This window comes from Chinchilla lanigera, unplaced genomic scaffold, assembly GCF_000276665.1.
Source record: "Chinchilla lanigera isolate Chin_1 unplaced genomic scaffold, ChiLan1.0 scaffold00014, whole genome shotgun sequence".
Lineage (NCBI taxonomy): Eukaryota > Metazoa > Chordata > Mammalia > Rodentia > Chinchillidae > Chinchilla > Chinchilla lanigera.
In genome coordinates this window covers 7,495,358-7,508,600 of record NW_004955415.1, presented here as the reverse complement: position 1 = coordinate 7,508,600, position 13,243 = coordinate 7,495,358, and the positions used below count along the sequence as shown (strand labels likewise).

General features: G+C 42.6%; 1 protein-coding gene across 4 annotated transcripts in view; it reads right to left on the bottom strand.

The window, feature by feature from the left end:
• Window positions 1-13,243, bottom strand: part of Ppp2r2b (protein phosphatase 2, regulatory subunit B, beta) — a 455,884-nt gene that overhangs the window by 1,579 nt on the left and 441,062 nt on the right. For all 4 annotated transcript variants that reach the window (XM_013512388.1, XM_005380663.2, XM_005380664.2 and 1 more), the window contains 2 exons: window positions 8,992-9,161; window positions 1,512-1,603 (listed from right to left, as the gene is read on the bottom strand). In XM_013512388.1, coding sequence (XP_013367842.1) covers window positions 1,512-1,603; window positions 8,992-9,161 — 262 coding nt within the window. The remainder of the gene's footprint in view (window positions 1-1,511; window positions 1,604-8,991; window positions 9,162-13,243) is intronic.

Below are 13,243 nucleotides of genomic sequence, written 5' to 3'. Positions count from 1 at the left end.
CGCAGGGCTAGTAAGTGACCGAGGCGGGCCTCAGAGCACAGGCAACAGACAGCAAACCATGAACATTCAGGCACTTGGTCTCACTGCCTTTCGGGCACTGCGCTTTGCTTCCCCTACCATGGATTGACTTCCTTTTCAACAAGCCAAAGAGGTTTTTTTCCCCCACTAAAGAAAATGTCTCTAATTTAAAAGCACTAAAACCAGAATTTCCTACTTGTGATATTAAGGGAAAAAATTTAGGAGTCAAATTCAAAACTTCTTTACTTTTGTGTTTATAACTTACTAGTTTGAGGTTGGGTAGGTTATGCTTTATCTCACTAAATCTCAGCTTTTCCTCAACTGCAAAATGGGGATGAGAAAAACAATGCCAATGGTTTGGGTTTGGGCTGAAATATAAGGACATGTGTGGTGGTGCCTGGCACATAGTAGATATTTCATAAGTGTTGTTTTGAAATTCTAGCCTAAAATAGAAGAGAAATTTGAGCAATGATCACCAAAATATAATAATAACTATCAGCCAAGCATGGTTGTTTGTGCCTGTAAGACAGGAGGACCATAAGTTTGACCAACTTAGTGTGAGCCTGTCTCAAAAAAAAGTACAACAAGGGCTGGAGATGTAGCTCAGAGTAAAGGCCCTGGGTTCAATCACTAGTACAAATAAATTCTGTTAGCCATACATAAAAATAACAGGGCTGGTTTCTTTTCCTGTTAGAGCTTTGTTCTTGCTTTGCTCTCTGTCCTATACCAACTCGGGAGTATGACTTGGGACTTTTAGTATGTGGTGATCCCTTCAATCCTGCTATCCAGGTGGTTCATTTGGGTCCATAGTGGAAGGAGAAAAGCCCTCAAATTGTCAAGAAAGCATGTGTTCACACAAAGCTCAAACATCTTGCCACAAAAAAACAAAAAACAAAAAACAACCAAATTTGTGAGCTACCAAACACTGTTAGTTTTACTACCTGCATCAAGGAATTAAATCAGCCCTAATAGCCTAGTTCTGTGGAAGCCAGAGAATCATCTGTATTTGTCAGACTGAAAATGAACTATAGGGAGGCATTATGAAGTATTGTTGAAATCAAAGGCCTTAAAACAGTAATAAATCACTTTGAGGGAATGTGATAAATGAGGTTGAGTAGAATTCAACTAATGAACCACTGGGGCCTTTGGTCAGGTCTGTCTGCACTAAGAGCTTTGAGGGATAAGTTTTGATCTAGAAAGCTCACTTTGCAGTTATGGAAACTGTTCAGGTTGGAGTTTGCTGGTGGGTTATCAGCGGTCTTCATTAGGCAATGGTGACCCTGCCAGTCCTGAAAGGGAACCAGGATCTTGTGACACCCTTCCCTTCTTTGTATGCCTGACCTCAGGCTCCATCCAGTGACACACAATACATCCTAGCCAGACCTGGTCTTGACCTCCCTTTGGCTGTAACCTCCTCAGGAAAAATTGTCCAGAGCCTCCTCAAGGTGAGAGTCTCTATGTGGAAGGTTCCTCAGCCTCAGAACCTTTCTTACCTGTCGGATCCATTCCACACACACTCAAATTTATCAAAAATGCAGTCATTTTCATAGAGGGAGCACAACTTGCTGCGGAGGTAGTCATGGACCTGGAAGGAAACATGGAGAAGGGCAGTCATCATCTATAAAGTGAGTGTTCCTGCCGGTGCCTCTTCCTCTGCCATGAGCTGTTCCTCTCTGTGTACCTGAGCCTTGAATTGGATGGATCCGTATGCAGGACTGGCCCTTCCTAAACCTTAGGATGGGTAGATGAGCTGCTCCAGTAGCCAGTGTGGATTAAACCACCTTGGTTACTGGCATAGCACAGGGCCCAATAAGGGGCAGAGTCCCACTTTTCTAAGCTGACTTGTTCTTAGGCATTTAGAGACACTATGATCCAGGCTTTTATGCAGTGAACATTTACTCAGTGTCTGCTGTGTGGTTGGGTATTTGCAGTGAGGCAAATACCATTGAGATGCCTCCACTCCAACACTGCGAGAGAGATAGTATAACCACGTTAATGCATAATGTGTCTTAGGTTGTACTGAGATTACGGAACATAAAGGTATGGAAAAGGGGATTGGGAGATCTGGGGGTACTATTTTGTGGAGAGTAAGATGTCAAGTCTTCACCTGATAAAGTACCATAGGGGAGCAGAAGTTTGCTAGGAATGAGTGAGCCACAGTGATATCTTGGGGAAAAGCTTTCCAAGCCTGGGGGCAGCATACCCAAAGGCCCAGAGGTGGGAGTCCTGGAGGGAGTATGGTGGAGGGGTAGTAAGTAAGTAGATGACCAGTTCACACAGGCCCTCTATCTTGAGGAGGGGGAAGAGACCTGTAGGAAGTATCACTGTTTGCTGTACCAGGATACACTGTAAGAGGGAAAGGACAAGGGCAGGGAGACCGATGAGACCAGTTATTACCTGGCTGACAGATGGGAAAAGCTATGGTAGGAAGTACTCAAATTCTAGTTGTGGTGAGAGGGAAAGCTGACAGGAATTGGGTTAACTTGGAGGTGCAAAGAGAAAACCAGCAATCAGAGATGGCACTGGGATCTTTCTCCTGAGAAAGTAGAAGGTGGAAATGCTCTGTTCATTCCTGAATATGATTACTTGGACCTGTCTCAGCAAGTAGCTGCTGAGCAGATGCTATGAGGAAAGGTGCAGCCTGGAGGATATGGTGGTTCTCTTCTGTTTCCTTTTCCCAGTGGCAGAAGCGGCAAGGTTACACCTGGAGAGTGGGCATGCGCACAGCATGGGTGGGGGGAACAGGGTGGGCGCGCTTGGGGGACATGAATTTCAGAGGAGACTGGGCAGCACCACTGGGTCCTTTCCTCCAGCAACTCTCAGTAACTCAGGTACAGAAACAAATAGGCAGATGAATAAGGCTTAGAGGGTAGTGTATACGGGGTTTCACTTTTTGAGAGCAACGTTTCCTGAACTTGCTAATAAAAAGTGGTGATAATCATGGGTATTGGCAATATGCTAGCTGGTTACTAATGGCCCAGTACTTTATTTATATGACCTTATTTCATCTCTCAAACCATTTTTTTTGGATATGGGTATCATCATTCCCTTTAATGGAGCATGGAGTACAGGGATGGAAAACGATTTGTCTAAAATCGCACAGGAGAATGAACCCAGTATTCAGGTTCTGAAGTGCTACTGTCGCTCCAGCTCATTAGCCTCACCTTAGCCAGGGTCTCGTCTCAGACAGGAGCCATGACAGTGAGCACAAGCGAGGTCAAGAGAAGGAGGGACGGAAGGGGGAGAAGGCTGAGGGATACTGCCGAGATGGTGTTTAGCTTTGTTCGGAATAAGAGTGATAGTTCACTCTCCTTTTCCCTGCAAACTGACCCCAGGAACTCTGCTGGATCCTGAGCCAGGAGGCCCTGCTGTGTGCTTAGTACTAGCAGAGGAATGAGGTCAGATTCATCCTACGTTCCATGGGAGGTTTAGGAGTATTTGAACACTCTGAGTTATTTGGCCAGGGTAAATAGTTCTAACTCTACAAATTAATTTTCCTCACCTTTGGTCTCACTCTCAAACAGTTTTAGGTAATTGCTGCCATGTTAGGGTAGCAAGAGGATCCACCAGGTAGAGCTTTTGGCACTGGGATCGTTGAGGGCTGATCCCTGTCCTCCCAGAGGTTTTTCTGCTGTAAATGAACTCACTGACCTTCCCTGGGGCAGAGCAGTGAAAGTTTACAAACACTTCAGTGCTGCGCTCTTTAACACCTTGCTCCATCTGCCCTCTTCCTTAGGAGCCTTTCTTGATCTCTCACCATCCACCTCCGGCATTTTGCCTTACAGAAACACCACAGGTGAGTATAAGTGTGGGAATGTGTGTGCCATGCAAGGGTGGGTATATCACAGGGAACCATGTTGCAGAGAACTCTTTAAAATCTCAAGAGGCAAAAATTGGGGAGGATTCAAGGGAAAAAATCTGAACCATTATTTTTTCTTCCTAGCACTTAATGTTTAGGAAGCTCCTACCTATTTCCAATGGAGAGCATTTTAAGAAAAAGAACATCTAGCTACAAAGGTATACTGCATTTATGTTCTATTAAAAAAAATCTAAGACAAACCAGAGGAACTTTCTCCACCAGAAGAGAGAATCAGACAGGCATAGAGAAACAGCTAAAGCATGGAGCAAGAGAGCTTTAATCTCATTCTAAGTGTTCCAACTATTCTTTTTATTTCCTGTGATGCAGTGCTATTACGTTGTGTGTGGGCTTCTATCGGTGGGCTGAGTCCCCCACCAGTTCTGAAGCTATTTGTGTGGGAGCCTCCTATGTAGCTAATGGACTTCTCGTTAGGCTTAGTAAGGAAGTCTGCTAATGGTTTGTTTTTAAATTTCAGGTGTTGAGAAATGGCTCCAGAAAAGGGCTGGATCAGTGGTAGCAAACCCATGGTACATGTGCTGCAGCAGGATTTTTATATTGTTGAAAGCTCTAAAAGGTTCACCATCTCTGGACTAGATATAAACAGCATCCCTTAGCCAAAATGTTCAGGATCAGAAGTGTTTTAGATTTAGCTCATTATGGATGTGTAACTATTCCTATCTTGAGAGGGTCCTTAAGTCTCATATGAAATTCACTTGTGTTTCAAGGTGTATGCACCTTAGAAATGGCCTGAAGTTAATTTTTTATTTTAATTTTGTGCATGAAACAAAGTGTGTGGTACAGGAAGTTGTACGTGGAATTTTCCACTTGTATATCATATTGGTGTTTAAGAAGTTCTGGAATTCAGAGTATTTTGGATTTCAGGATTTTGGATGAGGGATGCTCAATCTATAATAAATATTTTTAGGCTTTGTGAGCCATCCAGTCTCTGTCACAACTACTGAACTCTGCCAATGTGGCATGCAGCAGCCATAGACTTTGTAAGTGGTTGCGTGTAGCTGGTGTAGCAAACACTATTTACAAAATGGACGTGGGGGACCTGGATTTGTCCTAGAAGCTGCAATTTGCCAACCTCTGTTCTCCAGAAAAAATTGACAGTAACCAAGTCTATAGCTTCTTGTTATAGAAGCATGCCTAAGGACTGTTCATGCAGGTAGACACATGCACAGCAGGTGTAGTACCACTCTTCCTGCTCAGGCTTTCCCCCATTAGATTGCACAATATTTTCCAACACTGTTGTAGGTGCCGGCTGAATCAGACTCTACCACTTTTATACAGTATAGTATCATCTTTCATACAGTCTATAAACTTGAGACGTACCATTCTATGTTAAAACCTTTTGGTATTTCATTTTGGTACATGTGCTCTGATACCTGTTCCCTACTGTTCTACAAAGTAGGTGATTTCCAAATCTGCTACCAGCTGAACATGGGATTCAGAACCAGAAACTTAAAATGCTTTTTACATCATGTCACAGCTAGCCAGCTGTGTTCTAAAAACTAGCCTTGTTCTAAAAACTTTTCCTTAAAATAAAAGCACTAATTGCTCTTGCCATGATGTGTCCTTTTAAAAAAATTTTTTTTTGCCATGGTGTGGCCTAAATCTGTTCTTTCTGCCAGAAGGCTGCACCTCCGCGAACACCACCTGCACCAGGTTCTAGGTCCCCTTACCCCTCTTTTGTCCTGGGCCTGTAACACTGTACGTTTGTCTTCCACAGCTGGAAGAGAGCACTAGGTCAGTCCTGTCCTTGGGCTAAAAAATGAAAGTGTGGGGCTGGTGATGTAGAGTGGAAGTCTGGGCAGGATTCAGTTGACAGTAGGACTCTAGTTTACAGAGTTGCTCCTTGAACCACAGGATAACAACAGTGTCTTAACTACACACTGGGTCTTGAATCCCGGCTCCCAGCCTCATCTGCATTGCCTCTGAGATGATAGCTCATCTCCAATGTCTTTAGGGTCCTCATTCTTATCCTTCTCCCTTCTCTGACTAAACTCTGACTTCTCCTGTGGCCTCTCCTGGGTGGCTCGATCTTTGCTCTCACTCCTTGGGTCAAGATGGGGTAGGCAGCTCTTTGCTGCTCCTGAAAATTGTTCTTATTTCAGTCTTCAGCTCCTCTAAAGTCACACATTCAAACTGAACTTCCTGCTACCCATCCTCCTAGTCATGGAAAGTTCTCTGAGTCTGTAGTGACACAACTCTATGACCTCCATCTCTCTTCCATCACCATTCCTACCACGATGCTTGTGACTCAAGTACCCTGGTCTCAGCATATTCAGTGACTTCGGTCCTCTGCTTCCTTACTTATGGAATAACTCATCACTATAACTGCATCTCCTGAGCAAGTCTCACTCTGTTGCTACTTCCTATCTTTTTAGTTTATTCCCCCCAGTATTTTGATTCTGTCACTAATTCAAATCTATTAACCGGACTACTTTCTCCTGTCCATAATTTGCATTATAGCTACCTCAGATTGTGATTATAATGATGGATTTCTCACTCTTTTAGCACACATCTTTAGCCAACTTCCCATTCTATTTCCTTCCATTGTACTCACTTGGTAAACCTCAGCTCTGGTTGCATCTAACTTTGTGCCTTTACTTTACCTGTACCAGGCAAATGTGGCTGGGCAGAAACACAGCCATCAGATTAGAGTCTTTACATCAACAGTATAAACCCCATGGGGATCCTTGAGCAACCCTGTAATAGTTCCCTCATCTTCCTTCTTATTCAACTGATGATCTTGCTTATTTTACTGAGCAAACAGGAACAGTAAGAGCACCTCATGTTCCTGTCACAAAATTTGTAACCTACTGCACCAGGAGCTACATATACTACTTCCTTTCCTTTGAGAGATGAATTACCCATCTTCCCATGCAATGAATCACATCCCTTGGTTTTCTCAAGAACCCCGTTTTTAGTGTCTGTCTCTCTTTACTGCCTTATTCCTATGAGCCCACAACATGCTATGACTTCCTTTAGTTTGTATCCCATTCCAGTGACTACCCTGCTTGTTTTCATTCAAACCAAAATTTGCTGAAAGAGCTCTGTCCTCTATGTTCCATCCTCTCTCAGTCTCTTGAACCTACTCCAATCTGGTAAGTGTTTCCCATACTCCACATACTTTTCCATTACGATTACTGGTAATCTCCATATTACTCAAACACTGAATTCTCAGTCCTTTTGTTCGTAACTTTGCACCAGCATTTGCTGTTGGGTGATTTCTTCCACCCCAACACATATCTTTCTTTTGGCTTCTTGGATATCCCTCTCAGTTTTCCTCGTACCTCACTGGCCACTTTGGAGCTCCAATCTTTCTTGCTAAATCCTCTTCCCAGTCTCAGTTTGTAAACACTGGGGTCCTAGGGCACAGTTCTTGATCTCTTCTGTAATATTCTCATTGTCCAGGGACCTCTTTGAGTCATCAGGCTTTAAGGGCCTCTATGTACTCATGAGTATCAAATTTATATCTTGAGGCTAGAGAGAGTCAGGCTCATGTTGGTCTATCTATGTGGCATCTCTGTGTGAATGTTTAGTTGGCTTGACATGTCAAAAACCAAACTCTTGTTTCCTTATCTAAATAAAATGGCAGCTCCACTTTCCTCATTATTCAAGATTAAAACCTTGGGATGACCTTGGCACCTCTTTTCCTTTTGCATCACACATCAAATGTCCTCAGAGCCTAATGGTTTTACCATTGAAATATACCAAGAATCTGGTCACCTCCACTGTTAATACCCTCATCTAGGCTACTGTCATCCTTTTCTATTTTTGAAGTGGGAGGTACTGGGAATCGAACTCAGAACCTTCTGCTTGCCAGGCAGGTGCTTGTGCCACTGAGCTATCTCCCAGACCCTCCTTTTCTAGAATATTTTAAAACTATTATTCCTATCTCCTCAGGTCTCTTCTATGGCTCCCTTGATCCCCCTGGCACAGTGAATGATTTAAAAATTTAAAAAAATTTTAGTGATGAAAATGTTCTGAAATTAATGGTAATGGTTCTACAACTTTGTGATTTACTAAAACCCATGGTACTGCACACTTCATAAAGATGAATATTACGATATATGAAATATATCTCAAGGGAACAAATAAGTCACCTCTCACTGCCTAGAACCTCCCTATCCCCCTTCTCCTATCTAATGTAAGATCTTAAAATAGGACCAGTGTATCTCTGTCCCTTGATCTCTGCATCCATTTTATTCTTACCTGGAATCAGCTCCTTTAGATCCTCTCTACCTCAAAGTCTGGCCTTTCTCTTTCAACTAAACCATTCTAAAACAATGCCTTTTCCTTGTTCCCCTTTATCACGACTTCTAATACCATTTACCCAGTGCTTAGGCCACACCCGCCATGCAGTGCTCTTGGCTCCTCTTCCCTCCATATTCAACACGTAGCCACCCCCGCTCCTTCTCCCTACAGATCATCATTCCAGCCTGAATCGCCACAATCTCCTCGCTTTCAGCCTATCTGTCAAACTTTTAAAGTGCAGCACACAAAAACCTCAACGCCATTTCTATAGGTAAAACCCTCTAATGGGTCCCCACTGTTTGTATCCAGCAAAACGGCAACATAACCGACATCACCAGAGTCTGCATCACCAGCCTCATCTTCTGCCCTTATGCTCCATGTTCAAGGTAACCTTTCTGAGTACACCTCACTTCTCTCTTATTGTTTTAAGAACGTGCTTTCTCTGACTAGGTCATGGCCTGAACACTTGGCTAACAAGTCCTTTCTTCACTTTTCTCACTGGGCTAGCCCCTCCGTGTTCCCATAGAGCCAGTACCATTCCTTGCAGAACTGCACACTCAATTCCTGCTTCATCATCCAGCTTCATCAGAGGTTAGCCCCAGAAAGCAGAGCCATGCTTGTCTTGCTTACTCAATACTATGTTATCATTCCATGTCTTCAGTCTCTATGGTGAATTCCAGCTTCTCTGTGAATATACCCTTATCTCATATCCAATGGCACTCACAGCCTGTACCATCTTATTGAATATGCACTGCCTTTTATTCTGCTGCATTGTAAACTTTTGCAAGCAGAAGCAATACTACAAGCACACAAAGGGAGTACCACCTGGGATGGGTGGCATTGTGTACCTGGTAAGTCTCAATGGGGCGGTTTTCCATGTTGAGATCCCAGACTTTCACGGTCAGATAGTCTCTGGTCATAATATACCTCCCACTGTGGCTGAACTTCACATCCGAAATCGAAGAGATAATTTCAGAGAAAAATGATCTGTTGCTTGGATCTTCTGGCTCTTCAAAAACTGCAAAACAAAAGCAAAACAAGATGAACTTTTCACATCTTCAGCAGTGGGCTCTACTATGTTTGGGCTGGCCAGAAAACTAACAGTAGAATCTGATGCAGTAGGGCTGGCTGGTGTCTGCAGACTGTAAGCAACTTGCTAGCAGAGACCATCAGCTCCCTGGAGGCAGAAAGAGTTGTGGCTAGTGTCACAATCCTTTCTTTTTGGATGGATCACATGGGACCAACCCATGCGCAGAACTGGCACTGGCTTTTTTCAAGCTGCTGGTCTATATACCTGTTTTACATTTCTTCTGGTCTCCAGTATTACTTCATAACCATAAACTTGGAGTCATCTTGGATGTTTAAATATTTTATGTAGGTTTACTCATATATAAGTCAAATACAACAAAATATACTCCTTAAGTGTATAGTTCACTGGCTTTTTATTACCACATATTCATGCAGCCATCATCACAATCTAACTTCAGAATATTTTCACCAATCACCCCCCAAACCCCTCCATAAGAATTGGCAGTTATGCTACATTCTGTGCTTATGCCATCCCAGCAAACGTGAAATCTACTTTCTAGTTCTTCTTCGAGAAATTTCACATAAATGTCAATCATTTATGTCTGGCCATTGTGGTCAACTGTGCCTAGCTTCTTTCATTTAGCATAATATTTTCAAGTAGCATCCACATATCTGTATTTTATTCTTTTCATGGCTGGATAATATTCCATTACATGGATCTACCATGTTTTGTTTATGCATTTATCAGTTGATGAATATTTGTGTTACTTCCACTGTTTAGATGTTATGTATATTGTTGCTATGAATCTTCATGTACAGTTTTTGATGGACATATGTTTTCATTTCTCTTGGCTATTGGTATTTCATGTAGAACTCTGCTCCTCAACTACCTTGACTTGAAGGTCAAGATTGTATTTACTTGTTGTGTGGCCTTGGCCAAGGTATTTCTCTGTGACCTAGATGTCCTTATGGTTAAAGTGGGTGCAGTGTCTTCTGTGGAAATTGTTTACTTGATCTGATGTCCAAGCTCTCACTGTCTTTCTCCCTAGTTCCAAATTTCCACTTACAGGATGAAGGGCATGGCTCCTCAGTGTGGTATGGAAGCCCATCACAAGCTGCATCTAACTTTTTTCAGCTCTGATTTAGGTTGGGAGTATAGAACATATCTTGATCATTCCCATTTCTGTATGCTGTCTGATTATTCCTCCTTCATTGATCCAAGTTCTCCTCAATTTCCATACCTCATCTACTGCATGTATTTCACCCCAAATCTTTTCTCTGAAGCCCTAGCATACGTGGTCAGGCCACTTATTTTGAATTTGCTTAGGTACAGGTAATATCTTATTTCTCACATGATTATTTACCAGCTTAAGTTTTTCTTATGTCTTCAATAGAAAGTGAGACTCTTGATGGCAGGATTTTGTTTTACTTATCTTTGTACAGAGAATCTTATACCCAAATGTTCAATAAACATCTGTTGCTTGATTGGAACCAAAGCCAGATAAATTAAAGAGTTCTCTGCCTTCTGGAATTTTAGCATGGATTAGGTTGAAACATATGCATGTGCTAGTATTTGATTATTTTTGACCTATAAAAAGGGCAACTGCATATGGTTCAACCTACTAAAGGTTTATATCATAATTTTAGGCTGAACTAAATGTTGCCCCGTGGGCTGCTGTGTTAATTTAGACTCCAAGGCTTCTCTGGAACCTGTTACATGCATTGTCGGTAATCAATGGCTTGTAGAAATCCTAAGTTCCCTTTCAAGTCATGCCGCACTAAACCATAGGCCGAAGCAATGATAATTTTCACAGAACCACTTAAGAAAGCAAAACAAAACAAATCCCTGATCAATCAAAAATGAGCCTGAGAATTAAAAAAAAAAAACTCATTTAGACAAAAAGAAGGGCTTAGTAGAGTTTCTGACCCAATGTTTGAGTCTTTGCCATAATTTCCTGGGATTTATCAAGCATTAGTGACGGCCTCTGGCTTCTGATTTGTTCTTGGTAGCTGAGAACCTAGAAAAGAAAACTTTCACTGGAGTTTCACCTCAGCAAGAGTCCTGGGGACTGGAACCCTCCGAGTAAAACCGCCTGGTGGTAAAGGGGAAGAGCCCCAAGGCTGGGCCACCTCTTCGTGGCCTCCACTTGCAGAGACAGCAGGAGGCTGGGCCAAGGAAGGCTTGGCACGCCATGCTCTGGAGCCAGTCAGCTCCGCTCCCAGCACTGACTGGCTTGCGCACTGTGTTTACTGCTCTAGCTTCAGTTTTCCCTGCTGCAAAGCAGGGATTCACTTGGCACATTAGCATGGTACACAGCGGGTCCTTGATAACTTCTAGCCACCACTTTAATTGTTCACATGGACCGCTTCCATATTGGTGATCCATAGTTCGTCCACCAAAACCCTTGAGAATGGACCAAGGAGCACAGAGCCCAAGGGTTGTTTAAAAGACATAAAGTATATTAACAAAGAGATCCTTTACAAGGGTTTTTGTGTTTAGTTCAAATTTGGTTTTAAATCGACAAAATTGTGTCTGCCTATGTACCTTTCGGTTTTGTACATAGGAATCTGTTTCCCAAATACTTGGCATATTGGGAAGTCAGCGTAACAACACTGTAAAGTCTCAGAATGATTCCCCAACAAGGAGGAGGCGAAATGAAAGAGATGCTCTTTCATCGCCTCCACCCCTTGTGCAGTGTTGCTTGGCACAGGACCAAGGGCAGGATCTGGGGAACTTACACAGTACTTTGCAGTACTTTGCAGCTTAGTACTTTGCAGCTTATGGCACAGTACTTTGCAGCTTATGGCCTTTTTGTGAATATTACAGTCCTAATGTCAACTACATGAATTCTTTTCATTCTTTCATCAGCATTTAATAGTGTCCATAATTACTGTCAATGTGAAGCCTTGTAATATTCTTGGTCCTGTGATTTGCACATTTTATCTCATTTAATCCTTGCAGCAGCCTCTAAAGTAGGAACAATGATTCCTTGTTTTACATCTATGGGACATTAAGGCACAGAGAGATTTTGTAACCTGTCCAGGGATACACAGCAAGTCTTTGTTCTTAATCACGAAGCAGTCTACCTTGTACTAGGCGCAAGACCTTGTTGAGCAATCATTTTTCAGTTAAGGGTTTATGTGTGTGTGTGTGTGTGTGTGTGTGTGTGCGCACACATGCATGTGCACACACCACAGTATATATATATCACTTAGAGCAGGGGTGACAAGCCTATGGCATGCATGCCACAGCAGGCTGTGTGTTATCATTGAAAGCTCTGAAAGCTTTGCCATACCTGACCTAGAGCATACAAATAAAAAGTATTTGTGGGATGGATGCATGCCAGGCTTTGTACCAAATGCCAAAGACATAATAATGAACAAGACAGATCCAGTCCTACACTTAAGGAACTCACAGGTTAGGAGGACATAAATGTTAAATAATCACCCACATTTAGGTAGAGCTGTGAATAAGTGAAATTTATTTAAGTGTTACTGGATGGAAAGAAAGATGCTGGCAAACTGGCTGGTGGAATAAATGTGCTACATTAGTATGCATTCCACGAAATTTACTTCTCAAACCTGTTCCAGCAGCTGAGATGCTGAACATGTGCTTCAACAGTGTGTAGGGCAGGCATTTCTTCTGGAGACCCTTGGTTTAGCATTAGAGATCTTCCTGACTTCTAGGGTTTCCAAGTACCTTCCAGAAAATAAAGACCTCACAGAAGAAAAGAAAGGAACTGTAGGGGAGAGAAGACAAGCTTTGCACTGTGAGAAAGCAGTCTCAATAAGAACGTGACAGTCAGATCTATGGACTACCGATATGTCACATCCATCAACAGAAAGTATGTCTTGGAGATATTAATAGTAACAGTAACAGTGACACTTGCTACCATGTCTTGATCCTTAAGTTTTGCATGTGTTATCCCATTTAATGCTGAAATTTATGGGGGTATTACCACTGCTGCCATTTACATATAAGGAGACAAACCAGCAAGGTTGAATAGTCTGTTAGCGTCACACAGGAGCCAGTGGTAAAGACTGGCTTTTGCCTTTGCCTGCCTACCTGTT